Source organism: Crocodylus siamensis, chromosome 4 (genome assembly GCF_052110815.1).
Source record: "Crocodylus siamensis isolate JL-2025a chromosome 4, ASM5211081v1, whole genome shotgun sequence".
In the NCBI taxonomy this organism is placed as follows: Eukaryota; Metazoa; Chordata; order Crocodylia; family Crocodylidae; genus Crocodylus; species Crocodylus siamensis.
Genome location: NC_143398.1, coordinates 192,011,162 through 192,031,102, shown reverse-complemented (window position 1 = coordinate 192,031,102; position 19,941 = coordinate 192,011,162). Strand labels below are relative to the sequence as shown.

The window sequence follows — 19,941 nt, the reverse complement described above, 5'->3', positions numbered from 1 at the left end:
AGTTAGAAAGAATTTAAAGGGGATCAGGTAGATTACAATGAGCTACAAAGTCAGTTGACTCCCTCAGCACTGCCTGACTAGAAATGCTGTCACCATTGCCAGGCAGTTGGTTTTAAAATTTGCACAGAGCAGGAATCAAAGGGGTGGAAAGGCTCCATTGTACCCCCACTGCATCTGCTCCTGTACATGTCCTAATAACTGACACCACAGTAACAGCATGTCTTTGCACTATTCCCTGATTATGTTACTCATGCTGATAAAGGTCCGAGACTATAATTACTTTAAAACTTGCAAATTAATGAAAAGATTAATCTATATATTATTTGCTCTTTATTTTGTGCCTCAGAATAAACCCCAGAACTATACTGCAAGACAACTGGCACCAGGTAAAAATATCTAACATTTTCTGAAAGTGTTTAAACTAACCCTTACTTATCAGTCACAATCGTTCAGCCAGGCTCACATATGTACCAGTTGCAAAGGAGAATATTGTTGCTCACATTTTAATTGGAATTTTTTGCTAGTGAAAACCACAGATCCAGGTTTGTCATGTAAGTAAAACAGACTCTCTCTGCATAAACACCAGAACACTGCTTTTCACAGCATATATCTACCATATACAGAAAACATGCATACATCCTTACAATTTACAGTTCTAGTACAAATACAGTTTGTATTTGCCTACTGCAAATGCAATTTTGCAAAAAAAAATCTCTACATTTAGTACTATGGTATCAGAGATCATTTAAACTAACACACTGATTTTATCATCATATTTTATTTAGTCATAAATAAAAATTGTGATTCTCTGGAGTTCCAAAGAATATGAACCTGGCAACTTTAATAGAGGAGGTAGTGACTTCAACCTCATCAGAATTGTCACAGAAAGGATTATTTTAAATTCCCTTTATAATCCTATGCATAAAATACTATAGGTCCACATTTTACAAACAGGCATAATTTAAAATAGAAAAAAAAGTAAAAAATATCTTCTCTTTCCCCCCCCGAGCAATGACTTGTTATGAGATATGTTGAATGAATTCTACAAAAAGCAAACCACTGACATAACAAGAAGCATGTATTTAATTAAATGCTTTGCAATGATACATGAATAAAGCTACGTGCATGGCTTTTCTTTTGGGATGGCCCCAGCTGTTTATTTGTCTAAAGGAAAAATAAAAACAAAAAACTCGGAGAACAAAAAAATGCAATAAAGAAAAAGAAAATAAAAACAACCCTCAAAGTACATTTGTACCTACATGCTTTACATAATAAAACATGCTGGTGTTACAAAACATGATATATACTGAATGACCAACAGATAAAATGCACTTTAATATTGTTCTTTCAAACATCAAAAATCTAACAGCTACACCCATCCAAAATGATGTTGGTGATAATCATCTTTATTTTGTTAGGCTTTTATACAAGTCATTTTAGCACCATCGCTTTTTTTCACTGTTTTTGCCCTGCCTATCTCCATTCGTGGAATAACAACAGAAGCATAGCACCTTTTCGTATCTAAAGTAAAAACAAGAATATGAAATGCATCCCAACTTCTAGAGATGAGGTAGCTCATGCTAAGAAATGATGGATCTTCTTGCCCTGATAATTCAAGGCCAGTAGGTCACTATTACTGGTGAAGCATGTTTGGTTGCTAACTAAAACCCACTAATTTTAGAACATTCTTTCCTTTAGAAATATCTGGCCTCATATTCATGGGCACACTTGACAACACAAATAAACTAGCAACATATTTAAGACAATGTAAAATTTGATAAGTAATGGCTTATTAGATGGGTAAGTATTAAAAAAAATCAATTTGTCTCCATTTTCAGAGCTATTTAAGGGTACATATTCTGTAAAGGATTTATATATACATGGATTTTAGAGAATGAGAAAGGAAAGACCCTTAAAATTCAAATGTAGGCCAAGTCCACTAAATATTCATATTCATCTCAGTGTTTTCTTACTTTGTAAATGTGTATATTTGAGGGATTTCTTCTAGGTCTCATAAATACACAGCCATTTATTTCTGACTTATACCTACAATGGGAAGTTAAATGCCAAATTAAGACAGCCTGGCATTAAAAGATTTTCTTCTTTGAAAAGATATAGGTTATTTTGATTGACTATCATACTAGCAAAAAGACATCATCAATGGTTTTATTTAAACAGGCCAAGGGGGAGGGGGGAAGCATATTTTGCTGTAAATGTTATAAACGAGTTCAAAGTGCTTTGGGTTTTTTTGGTTTTTGGGGGGGGGATTTTTTTTTTGTTTTTTGTATTTCAATATGCATCCAAGAAGAAAAATAAGTATTCCATAGAATATTACATGGTCCCACATTTAAGCTATTTAAAATACCTATAAATTTTGAATTACTTTGAATTAGGAAGGGGAAAAAATATCTGTTAAAAGGGTGGCCGCTCGTCCTTTTTAAACTGTACTGATGCACTAAAATGTTGGCTTGGATCATATAAAACTGGAAGTTTGTAAGTAAAATAAATATTCAGAAAGAGGCCAGGCATTTAAAATGAACTGTATATACAAGCTGATCCAATATCAGCCATTATTTCAAGAGTCTCAGGATTAACTTCCATCAGTCTAAGTTCTTGAGTTTAGTTGATGATGTTGCTGTTGTTGGATTGTGTGTTAATTTTTTTCCCCCGCTTTCTTTTACACAAAGCAAACTGGCCCAATCTCAATTCCAAATTCCTGGTCAGTACTGCCAATATCCACAGGGGCAATATCTATGATAGGTAAACGTGCCACATTCTGTGTTCTGTATTCAAAGACAGTTTTGCCTACATTCCCATTATGTTTCTGAAAAAGAAAAAAAAGGAAATCGTATGTCATAATTCGAGTTTATACAAAAGATGGCTTGAGTTGAGTACCAGATAACTAATCTTTATGACTACAATCATCCTAAATGGATGCTACTTAACACTTGCTTAAGGAGTACCTTCTTGTACTACACAGCACTTGCCAAAGTTTTATTTAACAACTATTCACCTGCTTGCATCATCAGGGTATTTTTAGTCTTAAGTGGCAACTCTCCTGCAGTTATACAGATGTCTTGGATTTGAACAATAATTCTACAAGTCTACAAATGTTATTGTACAGGAGAAAATTTGGAACAGCAAACAAGCTGTTCTGTAGTTTTACTGTGGTCTTTCACTTAATAAGAACTCCATTTTGTAAAGTTTCCAATGTGTTAGTAGTACGTCTACAGTCCTTCCTAAATGGCACATCAGTGTTCAGTTTTCAGCACATCTGAATTCTTGGCTGTGATCATACACAGCAGAAAGTGGGTAGCAGAAAGTGGAAGAAAGAAAGAAGAGACAAAAATGAATAATGACTAGTAATTTAGAGTTCAACTGAAAAAACCTAGCATTAACAATTTGTACCAAAATATCTTTTCCATCAGTAATTCCTATTATGCTGATACCTAAGATGAATTTGAATTTTCCAAGTCCAGGGATTTTATTCCAAATTGATAAAAATCTGAAAATATTAAAGGTTTTTATTCTATACTATATGAGGAAATAAGTTATAAAAGACAGAACTTACAGAACAGCTGTCCTGAAGAACAGTATATCTAAATCGGTTGTTTCCTTCTGCTTTGATCTCCAGGTCATTTGACCCCTTAAGAATTACAGCTTTTTTGAGGTTCTTAGACTGGTCATCCATGTACCCAATGCTGTTCTTACAATGGTAGGTGATATTCTGAGAAGCCTCCTTTGATAGGAGACGCAGGAAGGTCATTTGGATGATAGCAGTATTGGGTGATTCACTATCTCCATAGACAAACTGCAAAAATATATAACAGATTATCATAGATTACTTAGAATTATATAAATCTGAATTCACAAAATGTATGTTATAAATTATGAATCATTTCCAGACACAAAGTCTAGAACTGGCTTAATTCCTTTAGTAACTTACTTAAAGTTGGCAACTAAGAAATTCAGAATCTAATATAATCTTTGGAAAATTTTAGCCAAAATGCATAAAAACAAAGGCCCTGATTTCTATTCTTAGAACCCTGGGGATATCCCAGAGAAACTGAACAAGCTAACAGGGCTCTGAATGAATATGGGGTTCCTCCAAAACAAGGACACAAAGGAAGAGAAATGCTTTGCTCTGAAATCCTCATAGAGTAAAGCCTCCCATTGAAGGTTACCCAGAGACTGAATATTCTTCCTAAAATATATCCTATAATCCAAATACTTTGTGATACCAGATTATATGGCGAGAATTTAGGGATATAAAGGAGGCTTTAGATTTTTGAAGAGTAAGCATTATTCAAAAATCAAGCATAAGAACAATTGATTATGCATAGTTTGTCTATCAGTATTTCTAAAGATCTGATTATTATACAATCTGTTCAGAATAGTACTGAATAGTTCAGCATAGTTGCAGTAGGGACCCAGCTGAGCCCCGTTCTCACTGGGGTGATGACTGCAGGCTTGCCCCAGAGGCAGCAGGCTCCTGGCCAGGCCCACAAAAACTGGTGAGCCAACGACCTGACAGTATGCTGTGCTGCACTGCAATACCCTGGGCTGGACAGGCAGCCAGGCTCTCTCTTGGTACACACCCCAGGCCAGTGGGAGAGCCAGAACCCCAGCTCCAGAAGGACACAGGTCTTAGCCTGAGAAAAGGGCAGGCAGCCACCACAGAAAGTGATGCCTAGGGTCTGGAAGCAGCAAGTGCAGGGGCTGATGAGCCCCTCCAGGGCTCTCAACATGTGGCGGTGGCTGAGGGACATATGAGAGCCAGCAAGGCTCCAGGTTGGCCCAAACTAACTAGGAACCCCTTACTTAAGGTAGCACCACCCCCAGAAGGGGGGTGAGGATCACCAGCACAGCACTGGCTCACACTGCATCCCTGCACCAGAGCCGATGACCCCGGATCAAGGACCAGGATGACACCAGCTCTCTCTCTTTGGAACCCTGATTGCTACCCAGCCACAGGAGGCCAGGTACTTTAGGGGCTCCACAGAGTTTTGTAATACCTGTGGCCCCAGATTACCCAAAGGATTTGGTCCAGCACAGACCAGCCCACTCGGATTGGGCTCATAGCAAGGGCAAACCCTGAAGAGCCCTGACTGCCTGAAGAAAGGAGGCTGAGATATGCTGGGCTAAGAAAAGGCCTGAAGCAAGCACAGATACTATTGCTGGAGTTATATTAATTTATTAATTTTCTTATGCAGGCCAGACACTGCTGACTGCAAAACTTTAACAAGACCAGAGGTCTCAATGTATGCTGGCCCCGGGCAGCGTGGTTTTCTTCCATCACGGACACTTCTCCCTAACACTGAGGCCAGATGCCTAGTGAGGCCACACATCTACTCTGAACACCAACAAGAACAACTAAGTGGAGGGGGGTGTAAGGGAAGTGGAGCCACACGGAAGACTTTTGAACACTGTGACCTATGCCAGTCACAGCAAACCTTATATACCATCAGGTAACTCTTCCTGACACCTTTTCCAATTACACCAAGTTGTGATGGGCAAGATATGAAAATAGGGGAGTGAGACACCCACTGAGTGTGCGGCAGTCAGGCACCAACCTGGTGTGGCTGCTCGGCCTGGCTCCCTCTACAACAGTACTGAATCTGTTCAGAACAGTACTGTTCAGGTAGGTAATATTGAAAACCAGAAAAAATAATCTAAATGAGTGCTTCTTCCCAAATAAATATATTCAGTTACCTGTGAACCCCTGTTCATGTCAAGACCATACCATACAGGTTTGAGGTCAGCTGACCTACTTGTCCACCATGTTTTGCGTGGTATACTGGATGGGTTTGCAGAAATACAAGTCTCCCCAGTTTCCATGTTGCAATATACTTTAACGGCATCTTCAACACAACCCTGGTTAGGGTCAATCCAATATTCACCTGCAAAACATACAAAATATAATATCTGCATTTTAGTGAAATTCCTGTTAAGAGTAACAATCAAGAATAGTACAAAACATGAGGTCAGATTTTGTCCCGAGCCAATTATTCTGATGACTACATGGCTAAACAACTTAGCTTGTCAATAATACACCATACTGGGTATAAGATAACAAGGCTTGTTTTAATATATGCTCCAAACATACCTTAAAGCCACAACAGTTGCATCAGTATTTAAAACATTTCAGAACTGGGAGTATTCAAAACTTATTTCACCCCCATAAAGCCTTCTGGAACTCCTCCACTGGCACATAGCAGGGGTTTAAATCACCAGTGGATACTTTCCCCTGCAAACAGGAATTTTCTGGTGGCGTAAGGACAGTTTCTATGCCATAATCTCCTAGGAAACAGCAGTTCAGAAAAGGAAGTCCAGTGATGCCCATCTGCTAGACAGTTCTTGTCTGCAACTGGCAGCCAAGACAACTGAAAAAAATGAGGTGTTCAAACCATGCTGGGTAAAGTACTCATACGGTTTCAGCACTTGGATGCATTTTATATCTATGGGCAGAAGTTAACCTTCAGTGCTTGATTGTTAACAGTTCAACATTGCAGTGTATCAACTTATCACTGTGATCACCTACAGTAGTGCCTTAGGAGGAAGAGTCCAATGAAGTATCCAAATGACTTCTGCAATAAAATATCCAAGCATAAAAAACATGTTTGTAAAAGGCTTCTGAGCTGGAGCTAACTATGGTGTTTACCACAACAACCTACATGAGGTATTTTTCTCAGAGATTTTAAAAGTACCTTACAAAAGTACCTCAAGAAGGTACTCAGAAAGTTCTTCAAAAAGTATTCAAGTGCCACCTCAAGAAATACAGGACAATGCAGTGCACATGCACACTAAATTATTAAATCATGAATTTTGTACAAACCACTTTTCTTTGATGGGTGACAGAGTTTGAGATCATCACATGTGCGTGCTGGGTGTTTCTTGGAGCCATCGGGACTGCGCATAGTTTCAATTTGGCTACTCAGTGACTTCAATGTGGCATGGACTCCTGGATCTGTCTTATTGTTGTCATCAGGGGCTGCTTCATCTTCAGTGAACTCCGGCAGTGGATCTGCCATACTGTCATCATAATGACCCATAATGTCACCAATGGCAGCTGTGAGATGACCTGAAGGGCCTGGAGGACCTGGAGGACCAGGATCACCTGGAGGACCCTGTAGGTAAAAGCCATCAGAGATGCACAAGATTCTCTTATTAGGAGAAATGACACCAATCTATGCATTCTATATCTCAGGAATTATGGTTAGAAATATATTTCCTGCAATATTAGTTTGATGTTTTAACTGAGATAAGGACTGAAGGATAATAAAATTAAAAACATTAATATGATATATCACTACTGTGTTTCCCACACACATGAATTAGTATAGCCTGAATACAGACTCTACATTCAGTCCCTGGCATCTCAAAAATAACAGAAAGGCATTGACAATTTGGTAGAAACAGGATAGGATAGAGCTGGATAGGATACAGGGCTGCTTGCAGAAGTTTAAAAAAAAAAAAGAACAACTGAGCTTTATCAGAAGAAGTGTTCCTTTAACCTTTCTCTGAAGTATCTGTAAAGATTGGGCACTTCAGAGGGGCTTTTTGGCACTTTTAGCTAAAGCTGATTCAATCAGCTATTAGATAAAAGTGCAAAAAGGCCCCACTAAAGGCCAGAATCTTTACAGACATCGGGCAAGCTAGGTTGAAGTAACGCATTGCCTCTCCTGGACATGCAGAAATGCTCCGAATTTAAATTAAAACACCTTTTGCAGCAGGGGTTACATCTCAAAGCACTCCAAGATATAGAAACAATAATAATGAACAGATAGGATTAGATAGGAAATAGGATGAAATAAGGGGAAAGGGAATTACCACACATTTTTTGAGATAGGAAGAACAGCAATTCCAAATCTACTTTGTCAATGCCATTCATCATTTAGATACTTTTATGCTTGATTATTCATCTCATTTCCAAGATAAAGCCCAACGTTTTCAGTCTCGTCATCTAACCATGACTGTCACCCTTTTCTGAACCCACTCTAACTCTGTAATTCCCTTTTTAACATGAGGTGACCAAGGTGACAAAGGCTGTATGCAGATGACACTACTGCTGATTTATACAAATTCATTGTAATGCTATGCATTATTCACCATCGCATTCCTCATGTTGACTGATATCTTGTTAGCTTTTTCGACCACAGTTACATTTTGCTACAGGTTTTCATTGCTGTTACTATACTGACACCCAGGTCCCTTTTCTAAGTTGCTATAGTTAATTTAGAACCCTAGTACTAGTCATTTTCATTTAACCTCTGATGTTAATTATTTTGCACATAACAACACATAATTTAATCTAATGCTATGCTGCCTACTCACTAATCTTCTCAGAAGCCTAAAGAAATCGCCAAGTTTTCTTTTTACTGACATGTTCAAAAAATTCAGAGAGATTAATAAAACATGATCTTTTTTGCAGAACCTATGCTGGTTAGATTTCAAAATCTCATGATCTTCCAGGTGTTTTATTTAAATGATATTTTAATTAAAAGGTAATGGAATCTCTCACATACAGATCCCAAGCTAAAGGCTATAATTTTTTGGATGATAATCTTTTTCTATGATTTTCCTTTGAATGTAGATACATTAGTTGTTAACTTCATGAAGAACTAATACAAGAATTAAGGTCCATATCTGCTGTTAGTTATATCAATGCAAATTCTATTAGTATTTTAATTCCATTGTTAATTATTTCACTGTTAATGCCATTAACAATTTTATTGTTCAACATTTACACCTAATTAACGGAGCAGTATATGGTCCTAAGCTATTAATAGTTAGCATAATCAAATATAAAGATTAATGAAATAATTCTTACAAGTATTTGTTTCAGTCATATTCCAAGCAATAAGAAGAATTGTTTAGAGTGGAATAAGGAACAGGGAATTGCTACTAATATAAAATTAAGGCCCGTCAGTATGAGGAAAATCTCTCTCTCAAAATGTATCCGTGTGTGAGAGATTCACAAGGAACTTCATTAAACATGAGGCAAGACAGCTCTCTAGAAAATGTATCATAGAGGACAATCCCACACTAGAGTGAATGACAGATTTTCTCTATCTGTAACTTTGGAAGAGTAGTTTTTGATGGAAACTTCTAACACACTATATTTCATCTCACAAATGTCATGACTAAAACACTTTCTTCTGGAGTATTTGTGAAATTAAATATAATAAGCATGGCTGTATTACCCTTAGATCTAGCATTCATTTACAGAATTATTTCTAAAAATATCTCATTACTTGATAGTACCTTATTTCCCTCATATGCTACATACTTACCTCAGGTCCTGCTTCTCCAACAGTTCCTCTTACACCAGGAGGTCCAATTGGCCCAAGGGGTCCAGAGTTTCCATCTTTGCCTGAAGGACCAACTGGACCTGGAGGGCCCTGAATAAAGTGGGGGAATTGAGGATGTGTTTTAATAGTAATAACAGCATAAGTCTTTAATAATAAACATGAATAATGTCTCATTCTGAAGTATTCAAGTGATGTTTTATGATTACTGAATTTAAAAACTGTTGCCACCTTCTTATCACAGGCTTAGAAGGACTGGGTTTCACCATCGTGCTTCTGAATGTGCTCAGGTTTATGCAAGATATCCCTCATCAGTCTGCCACTGTTTCTAAAGATATCAGTCAGTTCAGTTCTTGGTGGTGCCCAGAGATCTGTGTAACCCCTCTCTACCCAGCTGTTGACAGACCTAAAGATTGACTCAGGCAGCTGGAAACAGTCAAAATACAGACTCCAGCCATAGCTCTTCAGACTCCAGCCTTTATACCTGAGGCTGTGAGATGTACAGCAACAGGGAGAAAGGGTCCACTGACTATATGTTGCTTTTGCATGAGCAGAATGAAACAAATGGGCAGAAAAAAGAAGAATCAGAACAGTTCTTTTTACCTGGCTACAAGTTATGCTTCTGTAAAATTGTGACCTTTACTATTAAATTATGTATAGAGGAAGGTAACCACAACATGAGGTTACTTACACCCCAAGTTAAACATCAGCAAAAAAAAGAAATTGCAAAAAGGAAATCTAGCAGCATATACAAAAGAATATGGAAACTATATACTCACTCTAGGTCCAAAAGGACCTGGAATCCCAGCACTGCCCTGTTCACCAATTGGACCCTAAAGAAAAGATGGTGATAAAGATGAAGAAAATAATAATAATAGTAATAATAATAATAATCTTCCTCAACCTCAACTACAATGATTTTACCTGATCTATTTTTTGTTTTATTACAGGGCTAATAGGAATGTTAAAGACAGGGTATGCTAGCAAGCTTAGGTCTCTGTCTATCCTTCAGTTATACATTTATAAGTGGACAGACTGCTGAGAGGCAAAGGCAACTACAGTATATGTGAGCACTAAACACAAAGTAGGAGTTCTGCTCATTTTTCTGGAATTGCTCAGCCTATCATAAGGATTTCACCTGCACTTGACCTCAGGATTTCACCTGCACTAAGGCTGGAAACAGACATCACCGAATGATTCAGTTTGGCTGTATCCACTTCACTGAGCAAAACACACAACACCTGGATAAGGAGCAATGTGTCCTCCCAGGGTTTGAAAGGCCTGGTCCTGTGAACCACAGAAACACTGGGGAATGATTGGCCCCTGAAGCCCTGAGAGCACCTGCCCAGTTTTCCCTGCTTACCCAGACCAGGGGATCCCCAGGAACATATCAGAAAAAGCAAGGAAAATCTGGGCTTCCCCACTTACTCAGACCTGTCCTCTGGGATCTCTGGGGACCCATCTGGGTAAGTAGATCCCAGTGTGGAGGCACAGAGTGCCAGGGATTCCCTGAGTCTCATGCCTCCACACCAGGACCCACACAGGTTTTCCCTATTATGGAAACACAGCCCTAGAGGTCCTTGGGCATGTCTCCATATGTGTTGAACCCTGACTTCTCTGCTTATTGAAAGACACCCCAAAATTCTCCAGGGTGCTTCTCTGTGAGTGGGGAAAGCCAAGCAGGTACTTCCAGGGCTTTAGGGCCCCTGAAAACTCAATAACACCTCTTCGGGGTGATTGGAGATTGTGGGCAACTCATGCTGCTCACACTCTTCCAACACAGAGCTAATAGATGCCCACCATAACAAAGCAGAATTTATTACTGCCTTTTGTCATGCCACTGATTTTCCTTTGATGTGGTGTAACAAAGGGTAGGAACATCTATTTGCTCACCATTTGTGCTGCCATAAACATTTTTATGGTGGCATAAATGTGATATCAGGTGATATCTAAGTCCTAAGTGTTAAGAGTTTTTCTTTCATGGGCAGGATGCCGCTCCTTGCTATAAAACAGAAATGTTAAATTGTGGAAAATTACGATGGTTTCAGAAATGCATTGAAAAACAGCATATACAGGAAACCATCGGCATTCACTGTTTCAAATATTTGCGAATGCTGAACCTGCATCTTAAATACACTTAAAGGAGCTCCTTGGGAGCTTTGTGCTTGCTGCTGCCAGGCTCCCGCAGTCAGCTCCGTGCTCCTGCCATCACCAGCACAGTCATGCCGCACCCCCAGCCGCTGAGGGCACTGCGTTCATCAACACAGACAGAGTTCGTCAACGCAGTGCCTTATTTGTCGACTTCACCATTCGCATGGGATACGAGAACCTATCCCCTGTGAATGGCAAAGGTCTCCTGTACATAGATATAACCACAATCAATAGAACTCACAGATTTCTTTATTGTGGGCAATTTCTTTATTGTGATACAACTTCTTAAACTTCAAGTTTTTGAACAACAGAACTGTGAGCTTACACATCCTGTACCATATTTTGGACTCTAATATCAATATTAATTCTAATAACAAAAAATAGGTTCCATATTGCCCAGGTTGATTAGCATGACATATAATGATCCTTAATTCACCTAGTAGGAGAGGAGCAAAAAAGAAGACTGGCAACTTAATATTATACTAACAACGTATATGGAAAGCATGTCTGTCGCTGAACACTGAATATTTGGCTCACTTTGCATTTTAATTAGCAAGAAAAGAAAGGGAAAAAGAAAAATAAAGACAACTTACAGGTGGACCAGGAAGACCCTGAAGACCAGTGAAACCTCTGTGTCCCTTCTGGCCTCTGTCACCTCGGTCTCCGTTATCACCTTTGTCACCACGAGGCCCTTGGGGACCCTGTAAGTATAAACATAGTGAAATGTAAGATTCTAGACTACCTAACACTGTTCACTTCTAAAGCTAGGAAACAAAGTGCCAAGGCATCCCAGGGTGCCTTGACATACTTGTACTGAAAATGATGCACAAGTAATTAACACTGAATTGACAGTAAGGTTCCCAGTAAATAACACTGGGAAGCTAGAATGGAATGGAAGCTAGAGTGAATGGAAACTAGAGCTCCTAGTCTTTCTGATACTTTTCCCTGTTAAAAATAATTCAGATTGGACAGCAGTAAAACAGTCATAAAGAACTTACAGGCAAACCCCGTTTTCCAGCACGGCCAGGTGGACCCATTGGACCCCGAGAACCCTATAGGAAATGTACAAAGATGTCATGTGAAGCCTGGAATGATGTGTAATGTGCACAAGAACACAACATCACTGTCCCTAAATATGATAATAGAAACCAGCATATGCTGAATTAAAATGCCTACTTACTACTTCACCCCTCTGCCCTGCATCTCCTTGTGGTCCAACTGGTCCTGGGGTACCTGGAGCACCCTGAACACCTGGTAAACCTGAAGGTCCTGGCTCACCACGATCACCCTGCAAAATACCATGATTTTGTATCAGGCATTTAAAAGGTGAAACCAAATTACATCAAAAGACACTTTACTATCCCTATGCTCCTGTTTAATGATTATGATTGATTGGGATTCTCTTATTCTTGGTCCTCAAATCTGAGCTTCTCTGAGCTGGTGTTCCCCAGCCTTGAAATCTGCCTTACTTCACAGACGATCAGAGCCCTGGCTTGGAACCGGAATGTAATTTTACAATTAGATTTCTGTATAGGAAAGTTTTGGAGCAATGGAGAAAAGGAATCAGCCATAGATTCAGAAAAGAATGTAGATTTATAGCAATGGCTTAACAAATAACATATTCTTACACGTTCTCCAACAGCTCCATCTCGTCCAGGAGTGCCATCATTACCAGCAGGTCCCTGTGGATGGGAGGGGGGGAAATAGGACGATGTATTAATAGTTTTATTTGAAGAGCACAGTCTTGCCTTTGCCCAAAAATGGACTAAGTCTTTCCTATCTTCTACTTTTACAATTCTAAGCATATAATCACAGCAAGCTGCTCACTTTTGTATAGAACCAATTCACAATACTTACTTCTGGACCAGGTTCACCTACTGGACCAGTGGCACCTGATTGGCCAATAGGCCCCGGAGGACCTTTATCTCCTGGTGGGCCTGTTGGACCTTGTTTTCCTGGTGTGCCCTAGGAAGATGTGAAACACTTGATAAGTTATTAAACAAAGAAAGCATAACAGAATATAATGTTGATCAGTAAAATGTTATGCATCACCAACAACTGTAACTTCTAGAATTAAGAATGGAAGAAAGTATTCAAATACATTTTGAATATACTTTGACATATATATTAATTAACCAATTTAATTCAACTTTTAAAAGAATATTATATTATTGATATAGTATTCTATTGACTAGGATCCGTACTCTGAAGTTGATATTTCTAATTGATGTAAGGACCAGCTCCCATATAAACACAGATAATTGAGCTTCGTTCAGGGTCTGTGGTAAGCAAATGCTCCCCTTATTTCTAGTTTTAGTCAGAATCTAAACAGCTTTTGGATTAATTTAGAGCAACCTAATGCAGATATAACATCTTGTTCACCTTTTTTGGCTCCAGTTTGTCCAGTTCAACATCTGTGGAACTTCTGCTTTTCCCAAGTTGCTTGCAAGCTTGGGAGAAGCTCTGGCTCAAATTACAAATTATTATCTATTAATTTGTACACTACTGAGGCTTTCATCATTACCCTGTGCTAGCCAGTCTACCACAGAAACTACTCTTTTTGACCATCTCCTATAAGACCAAAGCCAGAATTTCAGAAGCTTCTAAAGTAGACTGATATTTGTAACATAATAATGGGAGATGTACATCATTGCTCTGCTTAACAGAATATTACCTTGTTTATAGGACCTTGTTATCCTCTAGAGACTAGCCTACCAAGGAAAACAAGTTCTAGTATCAATGCTTGATTTCTTATTTGGGCACCTAAATGAGTCATCTAGTTTTAAAAGGTGTTAATATCATAATAGCAAAACTCAATTTGGAACATTTTGGCCAGAAGTCTTAACACGCCTAACCATTTACTGTTAACTCGTATCTCTGAGGTAAAGAGTCTCATCAAGTTCCATTATCTACGTCACATTTGTACAGGTTACTTATTTACTTTATTTCCTCATGAATGGACTCTAAAGAAAATTAGAACCTTTGGACATTCTCCTCATCCTATGCAGGAGTTAGGAGGGAGATATATTACATCACAAAGGTCATTGGAATAATAAAAATAATGTGGTAGCTGAAATTCTGATTGTATTTTACTCACAGCAGGTCCAGGCAGTCCAGGCATGCCTCTCTCACCTCGCTGACCTGGCATACCAACAATACCTCTCTGACCAGTGGTTCCAGCTGGACCTGGGGGACCATCAGGACCCTGAATTTGACCAAGGAAAATAGTGTTGTTATAATTTTAAATTTCAGTAACTTCAACGGTAATAAGAAATCAAGAATTTATCTTAATGTAAGAGAAAGTTAACTACAAAATATTTTTATTTATTCATAACTTGTAAATGATACAGGGCTAAGAAGTTGTGACTAGACAACGTAACACTAGTTCTGAAGATAAAAGCAGGTAAAATGAAGTTAGAAAATGTAATTGTTTCAACAAAAATTTAATCTAGGTAAAAATTTAATCTATTCCCTCTCGTACCTGAAATACGTGTTCTGTGTGAAAGACCCAGAGGATAACATGCTCTGTAGAGCATAGATAATCAGAATATATTGTAGAAACTTTCAGGCTACTTAATCTGTGTTTTGTATATAGTATAATATAACAAGTAGTTTCCATGTTTTTTCAAGAAGGTATAAACTTTTGACTTGCTAATAAAATGTATTATTAAAACCCTGCATTCCTGAAAGAAAAGAAATTAGATAAGCAAAGCTTACAGGTTGCCCATCTTCTCCCGCATCTCCTTTGTCTCCAGGACCACCTGGTGGCCCAGCTGGTCCACGATCTCCTACTCGGCCATGAGAACCAGGATCACCACGAAGCCCTGGAGGGCCTTCCTTTCCTGGCTCACCAATAGGCCCAGCAGGCCCCGGAGCTCCCTAATAAATAGTTAAAATATTTATTAAAATACCTTAATGCCCTTATTGACAGCATATCAATATCTAATTTAGTTTATGTGGCACAAATGCAAATTGTTTCTGTTCCTTCAAACATGCCTAGTCCTCATGGGGGTTTTTTAATGTCCTCATGGGGTTTTTGCTTTTTTCACATGTATGTTATGGCTGTCATTGTAAAAGAGCCAAAAGTGATGGATAATCTACAGGAATCATATCAGTCAAGGTAATTTCCTTTTAGAAGAAGTCCAAAATGGCATACATTGATGGGAGGCCTGCAGGAGAATGTCCAAAAAAAAATTTCTTTTAAGTATTTGGCCATTTAGTCAAACCACATCAATACATATTCCTGTTTAGCAGAGAACATCTTATATATCTAGCAGGGTGTTTTGACATCACCTTGCTTATGACAAATGCACAGCGAATAAGAGTAATATTGCCCTTTATCATTAAACCATTTCAAAACTGTATTTAAAACAAGCGATTTACCTGCAAACATGGCTGGATTGTCAAGCCAGGGAAAGTATGGCTAAAGTCTTTAGTCACTATTACTAAGCAAAGTTGTTTTTCTGTTTAACTGGTTGAGTTTTTCCCCCTTCCTATCTCTATAATTTGTTTTTCATTTACTATATGAGTATTTTCATTGATGAGATGACATTGAAAAGTGCACAAAATGCCCCATACAAACACACACACCAGTTATTATAAAAAAGGAGCCACAGCATAAAATCTAGATAAAATTCAAAATTATCATAATCTTTATTTTTTCCTCTCTAAGGAAATAGCTCAACCAAGAATAGGATGACTAGCTCAGGGCCACTGAAGTCAATTGAAAGGATTTTAATTGTCTTCAATAGTCATTAAAAGAGGCTTTATTTAACCTAGAACAGGAGTGTCAAAGATACAGCCCATGGGCCAGATCCAGCTTGCAGAGCCCTGTCATCTGACCCATAGTGCTTCTCATGTACCTCCAACTACATCTGCATGGCATATGTGATGTGTCCCAGACCAGTCCAGGTGCCACATGCAGCATACATTCACCCTGGCCCCAACCCTGCCAGCTGCAGTACACAGTATAGAGTATACAGTATATACTACACAGTATGTAGTATACAGGTCCAATCTAGGGCATACGCTGCATGTGGTGCACAAGGCTACCCTGGGGTATTTGCTGAATGCAGTGTTCAGGATCATTCTGCATGCGGTGCCCTCACAAAGCAGCCCCATATGCTGAATTCAGTTCACAGGCCAGGTCTGCAGGCCCAATTTAACCCACAAATTGGTCCCATACCACTCATCCAGCCCATAGTTTGATCAGGTCCAATTTAGAACTTGATCCTAAGCCCACCGACATCAATGGAAACAGGATGTTCCCTTCATCAGGCACAAGATCAGGCCATTGACATTACAGATCTTTTCTAAGAAGCTTTGATCTGTTCAAAATGTTAACTACCACATGACAGAATGCTCCTGTCAGAACAAGCAAACTGACTTACAGTAGGCCCTGGAGGTCCGACTCTTCCAGCAGATCCAGGAAATCCTGTCGCACCCTAGAAATATATTTATATATGAGCATCTGAAAAAACAAACTATTGCCAATTGCCTGAAATGCTTTACAGTCACCAAACAATAAACTCAAACTGGCATGTCTCTGATATTATTACTGAATACAAAGGACAAGCTTGGATTAAGAAAGATTTAAACATTTCTCAGATGTAAAATAGTGTTATTCATTAATCACAGCTAATTCATAAAAAATAAAGACTACTTACTGGTGGACCCTGAGTGCCACGACCACCTTTTAGACCAGGAACACCAGAAGGACCCTAAATAGAAAAGAGAATGGGATGGGTGACTGATAGTAAACAGCATAATAGGATTAAATGAGCAATACCAACACAGGTCTGCGTTCATTCATTTTGCTTTTACTTACTGGTGGGCCAGGAGACCCAGCAAGGCCTTGTGGGCCTGGTGATCCAGCATCCCCTTTCTGTCCAGGTTCTCCAGGTTCCCCTTTCACACCTGGCTGACCATCAGGGCCCTATGAAGAATAATGTGTGTGATACAAATCAAGTTAGAAGACATCAAGCCTTTCCAGTGTTAGAATCAGTAAACACTCTAATAAAGGTTTGGTGAGCAAATCAGTCTGAAGAGGAGAAGTAATATTTTCTTTTGGAGGGACAGCTAAAGTAACTTGCAGTAATTTGCCATAAAATAGAGTAATCCAAAAAAGATTTCTTGATTTGTTTATTTGGTGAGGGGGACTGTTTATTTACATATTTCATTTGCTGGGGTTTAGTTGGTTTATTTATTTGGGGATTTGTATTTGTAAAAGTTCTGTGTAATGAGTCAATTATCCTACCAACAATGTCTTCTATTCTTTCTTCTTACTTCACATTTCTCTCTTTCCTCAACCCCTTGAGTTCTTTCTTCTCATTCTTCATGGGCATATTTTGAATATTCAAAATTAAAAGAGATTGAACCATCTCACTAGTTATTGTACTGTCGTTTTTCCAGTGGAAGTAGGTGCTTACAAATATTTGGGAAAAGGAGGTCAGCTTTATTCTAGTACCAATGAATTATTTCATTGAAACAACAGTATGGGAAAAATTAAGTATTTATGGACATTCACAAACTTCTCATTCATTTCCCTTTCCCATTCCAAACTCCACTGCAATTCTTTGCTACCCTTCAGCAGATGACAATTTGTGCTTTTCTTTTTTCAACCTCAAAGCAAATATTTTCACATGTTAACAAAAATGTGTAATCTGGTTAATAATGATATAACTCTATCAACAAAACAGTTTTCAACTTGCTGGTGTTTTCATTGACCCACTATTGAATAGTAATATTGAAATATTAAATATGATATGAGAAGAAAAATGGGAAAGTCCTTTTAAAAGACAAAAACATGACTTGTTCTAAAAATATTGAAAAATTCATTAAGTAAAAATGTTAAATAGCATTTAAATTATGGTATAATTAAAGGTGGCTGAATAGTGGTACAAGACACATACCGGAGGACCAGCAAAACCGACAGCACCAGTTGGGCCATTTTCACCACGGGAACCCTGGCCAAGAAATACAGAATGGTTGTTTCACATCACATAAGAGGTTAGCTTTAACAGTACAATCCAGAGAGAAGTGTAGAATCTGCAACTGCATTAATTCTAGCTGCAAATTCAGGGGTCAAACGAGATGACCCTTGATGTCCCTTTCCAATCCCATGATTCCATGATTTATTTCTTTTAGATAACTAAAAAAATCTAAACTAAATATCTATCTCAAAATATAACAGAACAACAGTATATATACATAACTCAAATAACTCACTAGGCTAAATTCAACTTTCAGCTTTACAAATGTAACTGAAAGCAGAGTTTGGTCTAATAAATACATATTGTGTAACCCACTATTCCATTCTTTTGGGCTGAAAGCAAAAATATTAATTGAAACATATGATTCCTAAGTGATAAGACCACTGGGGCTATAAAGCTGCCACAACTAAAAATTCCATTGTATGTGTGTCTGAGGGAGGAGTGGAGCCTGAATGCAGCTGAACTCCAGCAGGCCCCAGCTGCTCTAACAGTTGCGCTAATTTACAGTTGAATTGAGGCTCTTCTGATTTATAACATAGGCAACATAAGGGATTGGGAAGTACAATGTAATTGTGCCCCTGCCTTGGTCACACCCAACTATCTGAGCTGACAATTCCCAAATCATCAAAAATAATCTGAAATTAGGAATATGCTAAAATAAACAATATGAGGACTGAGATCATCAGAATTATCATACTTCTCTCACCCTTTGTCCTTAATAAATACAATATGTCAGGAGTATGTTTTTTAAAAAAAGGCTCAGGTAACTACCAAGGATGTGTCTAATGATAAGTATGGCAATATGATTTCAGATGTGAGGGAAGGTGCAGTAGCTTTGAAGACATTTATAAAAGGATGAATAATTGTAGTTAAAATGGCAACAAGGCAGAAACTGTAGCCTATGGTTGAAGTATGCAAGAAAAGGAGGAGAAAGGATGAAAGTAGAGCAGCCAGTGAGAGAAACTACTGGAAATCAGGTCAACCTAATACAGATGCACCCTGTTAAATATCAGCACCCTACTGAGATCTCTTAGCATTTGGTATGAAGAAGGCAGAGTTATTTACTCACCGGATTTCCACGGGAGCCAGGAGGACCAACTAAACCTCGTGGACCAGATTCACCCTTAAAATGAAGTTGATAGGTTATTTCTCACACAGTTTGTCTGGAGAGCAGTATATTTGCAACAATATATGGTTTTATTAGGAAAATTTAACACAAAAATATCAACTTTCATTTTATAAAAATCCCATTACCTTTTCACCAGTGGGACCTGCAGGACCCATTGGACCTAATGGACCTGGAAGACCCTGTTGAGCAAAGCAGTAAGAGACATTATGGAGAGAAAAGTAAAGTTTCAGAACTCCTGGTCTATTCTATGTTAACATTTCCTTCTGCATTTTTGTTCCTTAAGATTCTTTCTCATTGCCCTAGACATTTTGTTTCACCTTCCTTAGCATTCATTTAGTACTTACTTCCTGCCTTTTAATCT

General features: G+C 38.4%; 1 protein-coding gene across 2 annotated transcripts in view; it reads right to left on the bottom strand.

Moving 5' to 3' along the window:
* Positions 1-489: 489 nt before the first annotated feature.
* Positions 490-19,941, bottom strand: part of COL5A2 (collagen type V alpha 2 chain) — a 176,103-nt gene continuing 156,651 nt past the window's right edge. For both annotated transcript variants that reach the window (XM_090045265.1, XM_090045264.1), the window contains exons 36-54: positions 19,706-19,759; positions 19,521-19,574; positions 18,371-18,424; positions 17,287-17,394; positions 17,126-17,179; positions 16,850-16,903; positions 15,177-15,338; positions 14,557-14,664; positions 13,317-13,424; positions 13,088-13,141; positions 12,640-12,747; positions 12,458-12,511; positions 12,053-12,160; positions 10,088-10,141; positions 9,294-9,401; positions 6,836-7,127; positions 5,713-5,900; positions 3,572-3,811; positions 490-2,824 (exon numbers count right to left, since the gene is read on the bottom strand). In XM_090045265.1, the coding sequence (XP_089901391.1) occupies positions 2,678-2,824; positions 3,572-3,811; positions 5,713-5,900; positions 6,836-7,127; positions 9,294-9,401; positions 10,088-10,141; positions 12,053-12,160; positions 12,458-12,511; positions 12,640-12,747; positions 13,088-13,141; positions 13,317-13,424; positions 14,557-14,664; positions 15,177-15,338; positions 16,850-16,903; positions 17,126-17,179; positions 17,287-17,394; positions 18,371-18,424; positions 19,521-19,574; positions 19,706-19,759 (2,109 nt within the window). In that variant the 3' untranslated portion in view covers positions 490-2,677. The remainder of the gene's footprint in view (positions 2,825-3,571; positions 3,812-5,712; positions 5,901-6,835; positions 7,128-9,293; positions 9,402-10,087; positions 10,142-12,052; positions 12,161-12,457; positions 12,512-12,639; positions 12,748-13,087; positions 13,142-13,316; positions 13,425-14,556; positions 14,665-15,176; positions 15,339-16,849; positions 16,904-17,125; positions 17,180-17,286; positions 17,395-18,370; positions 18,425-19,520; positions 19,575-19,705; positions 19,760-19,941) is intronic.